The following is an 8,415-nucleotide window of genomic DNA, read 5'->3' on the forward strand; positions in this document are numbered from 1 at the left end:
CCTTATAGCTCCTTATCAATTGCAACCAGATATGACTAAGACTGCCTATGGCTGCTGTTCCTTATGGCCAGCAACTTAGTGAGTCCCAGCATATCCCAACATGTTTATGGCAGATGCTCTTTATACCTGGCCATTGTCCATTTGCAACTCAGTCTTTGAAACACAATTTTTAAAATTTTTTTCTGATATATACTTATTGTGAAAAATTTGGAAAATATTTTTTAAATCAAATCCTACCCACCTACACAAACACGCACACCTAGGAATAAATAAATGACAGATTTTATATAACTGAAATTATGTACATTTTGTAACCACCTTGTTTTTGTTTTTTTTTTTTAAGAGAGAGTGAGAGAGGGGAGAGAGAGAGAGAGTTTTTTTTTTTTTATTATTATTTTTTAGTTCTCGGCAGACACAACATCTTTGTTGGTATGTGGTGCTGAGGATCGAACCCGGGTCGCATGCACGCCAGGCGAGCGCGCTACCGCTTGAGCCACATCCCCAGCCCCACCACCTTGTTTTTATTAAATAAAAAGTTATTCAGTGACAGCAGATAAAGAATGAAGAGTTATGGAAAATGATAATCTGCAAAACAACCCCCAAAGAAAAGCAGAGAGACAATGCTGCTCTGGAGGAGGGAAGGGAAACTACCCAAGCATTATTATCCTTCCAATAAATTCTTTCCTGATAACAGGGGCCCTGAAGGAAGGCTGTGGGAGGCTGACTAGCATGTGACCATGTCCGACTCCCCTGCTGACCTGTGCGGCATCCGGCAGTCATGCTGTGATCTGGAGAGCCCCGGTCTTCTAAGGTGTGAGCGACTGTGTCTTCATACATGGGCACGCCTTCCTGTATCCCCATGGGTCGAGCTGTGCTCACCTGTTCCTTTGTAATATTACCCCTTGCCCTGTTTAGAATAGAATGTTCCATGGAAACACCTTTTGTGTGTCCCCTTTCTTACTGTGCCCTTGAGTGTCAGTCAACCTGCTGACAGCAGACATCATGAAGCTGAACTCAGCCCCCTGAAACCTGACCCCTTGCCTCATTTGAATGGCTTCTCCTCAATAAAAAGGGTCAGTACATGCTCTCTCTCTCTTTCTTCGAACCCTTAAGGTCAGAGGAGCCATACAGCACCCCCAAGGAAAAAAAGCATTTCTATCTCTTATGTGGTTATTTTGCGCAGCTCAGTTCCCCTGGAGTGACCCTGAGTGTTTTAGTCGAGTGCGACCCGACAGAAGGAGTCGAATACTGAAACGCTGGAAGACAATAACTTCCAGAAAAAGAAATGCCCATCCCTCATAATCTGGACTCCTATCTCTTCAAATAACAATGAGTTTCAACCTTTTACAGCTTCCCTTCTGAGTTAAAACTTTTAACCTATATAACTAGCTCCTGACCGTCTGAAACCACCCTAACTGTACCCTATAAACCAAAATCCTCTCTGTAAACAATGGCCATTTTCGAATTCAGTACCTGAAGAACAATAAATGGTTTCCCTGAATCTGTTGAGGTCTATTCCCATCATTTTGTGCTTACAAAACACAGCAAGGAAGACTTTATTCAAGACTATCAGACTAGGTGTAAGGCCAGAGGCCAAGCACAGTGACAGTAAGCCCACACCTGTAATCCCAGCAGTTTGGGAGGCTGAGGCAAGAGGATCGAAAATTCAAAGCCAGCCTCAGCAATTTAGCAAGGCATTAGACAACTTAGCAAGATCATGTCTCAACATAAAAAATTTAAAAAGGGCTGGGAATGTGGCTCAGTTATTAAACACCCTTGGGTTCAATTCCTGGTACAAAAAAAAAAAAAAAAGAAAGAAAAGGTATAGGGACCACTGCAATGGGGTCTGGAAATGGGGGAGAGAGACTGGGGTCAACTTCCAATTCAGCATGAGCAGATGGGAATTTATAGCCGGAGGCCGACAGATGGAAAATTACTAGGAGGAAACAGGTGAATAAGGAGAATTCTGACTACACAGACCTAACAGGATTCTTGCTGAAGACACGCCAGCTTGATTAGACCTTACCTTGGGGATGGCGAGGAGGGGGGCGGATTGTGAAGATACTGATCAGATGTTGATGATGGAAAGGAAGCAGTTCTTGCTAAACTGACTTAGCAGAGTTCTTTGTTAAAACTGGATTAAAACAAAGAAGTGCACAGAAGAGTATTCAGAAGCCTGACCAAAGTTTGGCCAAGCAAAGATGTCACTTCCCCATTTTTTTTTTTTTTTTGGTACCAGGGACTGAACCCAGGGGTTCTTAACCACTGAGTCACATCCCCAGTTCTTTTTTATATTTTATTAGAGACAGGTTCTTACTGAGTTGCTTAGGGCCTCGTTAAATTGCTGAGGATGGCTTTGAACTCAAGATCCTCCTACCTCAGCCTCTGGAGTTGCTGGGATTACAGGTAAGCGCCACCTGGCTGTCACTTCCTAATAATGCATGTGCACTTTCACTTCAAACTCAAAACTCTGTAACGGACCTGCATTGTGGTCCATTTATGGAGAGCAACTATTCTTCAGAACATTTATTCCCCCCCTTTTTTTTCCTGTTAGACTTCAGTAATCACTAGTACATAATAAATCTGTCTGTGTTACATGGTTTTTTTTTTCTTAGGTTTTGGTAATTGTGACTCTTATCATTGATGGTCTCTGTTTTGTTTTCTATTTTACTCCTCTACCAGCATTTTATAAAGCAGAACCTTTCTCACCACATCTTTGTTAGAATTGGGTATTATAATTTTTTTAACAAGATAGTTTATGTTGGGCTAGGGTTATAGCTCAATGGCAGAGTGCTTGCCTAGCATGTGTGAGGCACTGGGTTGAATCCTTAGCACCACATAAAAATAAACAAATAAAATAAAGGCATTCTGTCCATCTACAACTACAAAAAAATTCTTTTAAAGAAAAGATAGTTTATGTTGTAAGTCGGGCATGAATGCCTTGGCCAGCTGGCACTAGGGTCCTGGTGGGGCTGAGACACATAAGTTGAACTCCTTCCTCCACCTTCCAAATAGAGCTTTCTCTGGGGACTGCAGGAGGGACTGTTTTTCATTTTCAACTTCCTTCTCATGTGGAGCTGGTGAGCTGTTTTCCTGGGATTATGTCCTCCGGCCCTTCGGCCCATAGCGCTCTGGCTCAAAGACTGACTGCACACTTCTACCCAGATGTCCCGCATATTCGAACCACAGAACCAGCGGAGTGGGCTAGAACAGGAAGGCCCCTTCTGTCTCCCTCTCTGCAACTTTTAGCAGCAGAGCTACCCATGTAGGTAGACAGCAGTGGTTATCCTGTCCTTGAAACTTCAAACTTTCCAACAAGCACAGGAAGAAACAGAATAGAACTGACTGGGTATGTTGGCCCACACGGATAATTCCAGGGCAAGTCTCAGAAATTTAGCAAGTCCCAAGCAATTCAGACACTGTCTCAAAATAAAAATGTAAAAAGCGTTAGGTCCTTGGGCCAAAGTAACTCCATTTTGAAAAGCGCACCCAGGCACGACCTTCAGCCCACCCCAAAGAGTCCCTAACAACTGAAACCGCGCCAAGTAACAATCACAAGACCAAAAGGGTTATTTTGTGGCTCCTTCATTGTACATGAGTATATAGTTAAGAAGTTTTTTTTCAGCAGGCTGCTGCACCTTGCAGAAGGGCAGCCCGGCAGATATTCTCTTGTCAATAAACCTTTGCTTGACTCAGAGCTGTGTCTGGATATTTGCACCAGCTACCTTAACAAAAATGACTGGGCATGTAGTCGTGGCAAGCCGTCCCTGGGCTCAATCAACATAGAGAGAAAGGGGAAAGGAGAGAAAGACCAGAGCAGGCAGGGGAAATCATCAAATCGCGGGTTGGCGGCCAACTATTGAGCTAGTCCCAGGATAGCGGGGCCTGAGTCCCCGGAAAGACAAACGTACCACCAAGTAACCGCCAAGATAAGCCTGAGGCTAAAGAGGCCCGAGAGTAGCCCGCGGGGGCGGGGAAGCGGCAGGGCCGGGGCGGGCCTGAGTGACGCACACAAGCAAGGTCAGCGGCACTGGGACCCAAAGGGGCCAAATCCTCCGAGAGGGGCGGAGCCTGGGAAGACGGGAGCGCGGGGCGCATGAGCAAACCAAGTGGTGCTGGTGCCTAGAGGAGCCGAGCCGGGTCAGAGGGCGGAGCCGAGATGTGAGCGTGGGGCGCACGCGCGCGGCAAGTGGCGACGGAGGCCGTCATGGCGCCGTCGCAGCAGTCTCGGGTCCTGCGATGCTGCAGCTGCCGCCTCTTCCAGGCGCACCAGGTGGGGCAAGCGCCGGCTTACCCCTCCTCCCGCGCGGGGATGGCTGGTGTGATGTGACGGGCTGCGGGTGTATTTGGAGCCCGAAGACGTGACAGTGCTGAGGACTGGGTGTTATTTGGTGTCGCTTACCCATAACGTCTTTCTGAGCTTTTGTTTTTATTTTATGCCTGATTGTTGTAGAAACCAGAAATAATCGTTTTTGCTGAGGTGGCTTTTCATGAATTCCTGCAGGAATTGGGATGCCCACCCTGAAGATAGCGTCCTTTATGCAGGGCAGTGGCTCTTTCTTAATTTAATTACAAAGGGAGCGTGTTGCTGCAGGCAAGCCCAAGGAACCTGCCTGGATCCCGGCTGGCAGGCTTACGCAAGCCGCAGGTAGAAACTGCTAGATTACTTCTCAGCTGGTCCACCGGGGTTTTACAAAAGCCAGGTGATGTTCATGTGTAAATTTAGCTAGGCTGTACCTAGAGAATACATCAGGCTTCCTTTGCATCTGTACTTTACTAAGGAAGTATAGGATACAGAAAATCAGTTATCAGGAAGTTTGCTTTTAATTTCAAAGGGGATCTATTCTAACAACTGTTTTTAGAACTCAGACTAAAGATGCAGCCATGGGAATGGCACTGGTGTGAACAAGTACCGTTGAAATGACCTTGGTCTACGCCTGGACGCCCTCTGGTGTCACTAGTTTGCCTCTGCCTCCAGTTTAAGCATAACCACGGACGCCTCCAGTTTTAAATGGTCGATATGTCTAAAATCTGTTTGCTTTCCTGACTTTGAGCACACAAGACAGAGGATATAATTTAACCTAATTTTTTCTGGTTTGTGCCCTACTTTGAAGTCAACTAACACTGTGTATCTACCTCTGATGGTTTCCTCTTCTCCCCAGTTACCCATTAATCTGCCATTCCTTGAGAAAGAATAGCATCAAACTTCCTTAAAATATGTATTAAAGACAATAAGATGCTGAACATGCATCTGTAAGTTTGCATGTAATGGAACTTTGTAGGGGCTCAGAAACTTATGTGGTTTTTTTTTTTTTTTGGACTGTATTTTAGAGTTGAGAATAAATGGAAATCATTTGCATTTTTTAATCATTACACATATACTGTCATGCATGCCCATGCTCATTTTTAACTCTATGAAAGATGATTTGATGGGCTGGGGTTGTGGCTCAGAGGCAGAGCGCTTGCCTAGCATGCGTAAGGCACTGGGTTTGATCCTCAGCACCACATAAAGTAAAATAAAGACATTGTGTCCATCTATAAGTAAAATATATATATATATATATATATATATATATATATATATAAAGTAATTTTAAAAAATGATTTGAAAGAGAGGGAGAGTGACTGTGGTGGCACACACCTGTAATCCCAGCAACTTGGTAGGCTGAGGCAGGAGGATCACAAGTTTGAGACCAGCCTGAGCAATTTAGCAAAACCCTGTCTCAAAAAGGGATGAGAATATCTGGGTGCAGTGATGCACACATGTACTCCCAGCAACTCAGGAGACTGAGGCAGAAGGATCTCAAGTTCAAGGCCAGCCTGGGCAAATTAGTGGGATCCTATCTCAAAATAAAAAGACCTGAGGATATAGCTCAGTGGTAAAACACTGCTGGGTTCAATCCCCAATAGGATGCTTGGTGGGGGAGTGTTGAGGAGAGGAAGTCAACCTGTTAATTACAAGTCTTCTGTGTGCTGGGCAGTTTCACACATCTCGTTTAATTTCAGCAGCCTCTAAGAATGCTGGAATCCAGAGAAATCAAGTGGATTTGCCATCGAATAAATGGCAAACCCACGCCTAAACAATTGCAAAGATCCTGTTTTTATCTTACTGGCTTCCCAGAATCAGTTACCAGTAATATGTGTCTTTCCAGACATTTTATTCCCCAAATACTGGGGATTAAACCCAAGGGCTCACACATTAAGCAAATGCTCTGTCACTGAACTAAATCCCCAACCCTATTTTTTGTAGTTTTATTTTGAGACCCAGGTCTTGCTAAGTTGCCAAGGCTGGCCTTGAACTTGCCATCCCAGCTTCCTGAGTAGCTGGGATGAGGGTATGTGTCACCAAGCCTGGCCCAGGCTCTTTTTTTTTTTTTTTAGTACTAGGGATTGAACCCAGGGGCGCTTAATTACCGAGCCACATCCCCAGCCCTTTTTATTTTTAATTTTGAGACAGAGTCGCATTGAGTTGCTATGGCCTTGCTAAGTCAGCAAGCTAGCTTTGAACTCATTGTCCTCCTGCAACAGCCTCCAGAGCCACTGGGATTACAGTTGTGTGCCACTAAACCCAGCCCCAGACTTTTTCAATGATGTATTTCTTACTTGCATATATACCCATAGAAAATGCACAGGATTTGTTTTGTGGTGTTTTTAGGTAGATCCTGAAAGGTAGAATTGCTAAGTCCTGATACAAGGCCATAGCTCACAGTTCCATCCCCAGTACCACAAAAAAAAAAAAAAAAAAAATAGCCAAGTCATAGGATATATCCACTCAAATTTTTAGTAAATGCTGTTTGTCCTTAGAATCTTTGTGTTAAAATCATATTAATCATAGTAATTTGTTTTGTTTTTAAGATGCTAGGGATTGAACACGGGCCTTGTGCATGCTAGACAAGCAATCTACCACTGAGCTTCATCCTCAGCCCTCTTGTTGCTATTTTGAATGGACTGTCTTTTTTCACCCATTATCTCTACTGTCTTTAGATGTTTGCTTTTATAAAGGCTGTGTTACCTTTTGAAGATATAATAATTTTCATCGTGGGTTGTAAAGTACATATAAATATGTTCATGTATACATAATTATATAGATATGATATATAGAGAGATACAGATGTAACATTTTATTACAGAGATAAATATTTATTACATCCCAGCAATTTAAGAGGCTGAGGCAAGAGGATCGCCAGTTCAAAGTCAGCCTCAGCAACTTCGCAAGGCCCTAAGCAATGTAGCAAGACCTTGTCTCAAAATTTAAAAATTAAAAAAAAAAAGAAGAGCTGGGATGTGGCTCAGTGGTTAAGTGCCCTTGGGTTCAATTAAAAAAAAAAAAAAAAAAAACCACAGACGGCAGAAAACTAACTTGATTTTATTTTACATGGATGGCCAGTCTTTCCAGAACCACTTATTAAATAGTTTATTCTTTTCTCTTAAAAATGCCACCTTCAGGGCTGGGGTTGTGGCTCAGTGGTAGAGCACTTGCCTAGCATATGTGAGGCACTGGGTTCAATTCTCAGCACCACATAAAAATCAATGAATAAAATAAAGTTATTGTGTCCATCTACAACTAAGAAAATATTTTTTTAAAATGCCACCATCAGGGCTGGGGGTATAGCTAAGTTATTTCTCATCCAATTCTGTCCTGTTTTATATAATTGTCTAAGCTATATTTCTGAAATTTCATTGTAGGTGAAAAAAAGTCTCAAATGGACATGCAAGGCTTGTGGAGAGAAGCAGTCCCTTTTGAAGGTATGTTCTGATAAACAGAAAGCAGGTGGGCCCAGCCCTGCAGAAGATGTTTCTCATGGAGCCCCAACATTCCACAGCCAGGATCCTCTTCTCTCTAAGTTCACCAGATACAGAGCTCCTGCTCCTTAGGTTCCTTTCCTCCATGAAGCGAAATAGATGGAGCAGTGTGTGGGAAAATGCCATTATTTGCTTCTTCATTGACTAGGAATCTGAAGCAGGAGGGTCACTGAGCCAAGAAACTTAAGACCAGCTTGGGTGACATAGCAAGTCTCAGTCTCAAAAAGAAAAGAATTTCAAGATGGCAACAATATAGCAGTTCTCAGGCCTGTAAAGCTGATTCTACCTATGGTGGAACTCACCAGTTCATGCTCCAAAATTCCATCACCTACCACCTTCCCCTCAGGCCTCTCAGCTGGCCCCTCACTTTAACTCCACATGTCAGTCTCTGGGTCTCTGCACTCATTTCTGTTTCATTGTATTTGCTAGAATGTTCTTCCTGATATTTTCATGGCTTGCTCCCTCATGTCTTCCTATTTGTGTTCAGATGTCATCTTCTCAGTGATTCATTTCTTGACCATGAAATGCCCAACATAAAATTTTGCATGCATTGCCCCCGATTCAGCCCTACCCTATTTTGTTTCCTTATTTTCCTGAGAACATTTGTTACTG

The 8,415-nt window shown here is 43.5% G+C and overlaps 1 protein-coding gene across 3 annotated transcripts in view; it reads left to right on the forward strand.

The window, feature by feature from the left end:
• The first annotated feature begins 4,116 nt into the window (after positions 1-4,116).
• The window catches only part of MRNIP (MRN complex interacting protein), a 28,353-nt gene continuing 24,054 nt past the window's right edge, over positions 4,117-8,415 (forward strand). For 2 of the 3 annotated variants that reach the window (XR_014023610.1, XM_081306893.1), the window contains exons 1-2: positions 4,117-4,273; positions 7,687-7,746. Coding sequence is in view for 2 of the 3 variants with exons in the window: in XM_081306893.1 (XP_081163019.1) it covers positions 4,208-4,273; positions 7,687-7,746 (126 nt within the window). In the remaining variant the exon portion in view is untranslated. The remainder of the gene's footprint in view (positions 4,274-7,686; positions 7,747-8,415) is intronic. The other variant, XM_081306892.1, reaches the window with a different exon arrangement.

The sequence above is a fragment of the Spermophilus citellus genome (genome assembly GCF_964194105.1).
Source record: "Spermophilus citellus genome assembly, chromosome: 1".
Taxonomy (NCBI): Eukaryota; Metazoa; Chordata; class Mammalia; order Rodentia; family Sciuridae; genus Spermophilus; species Spermophilus citellus.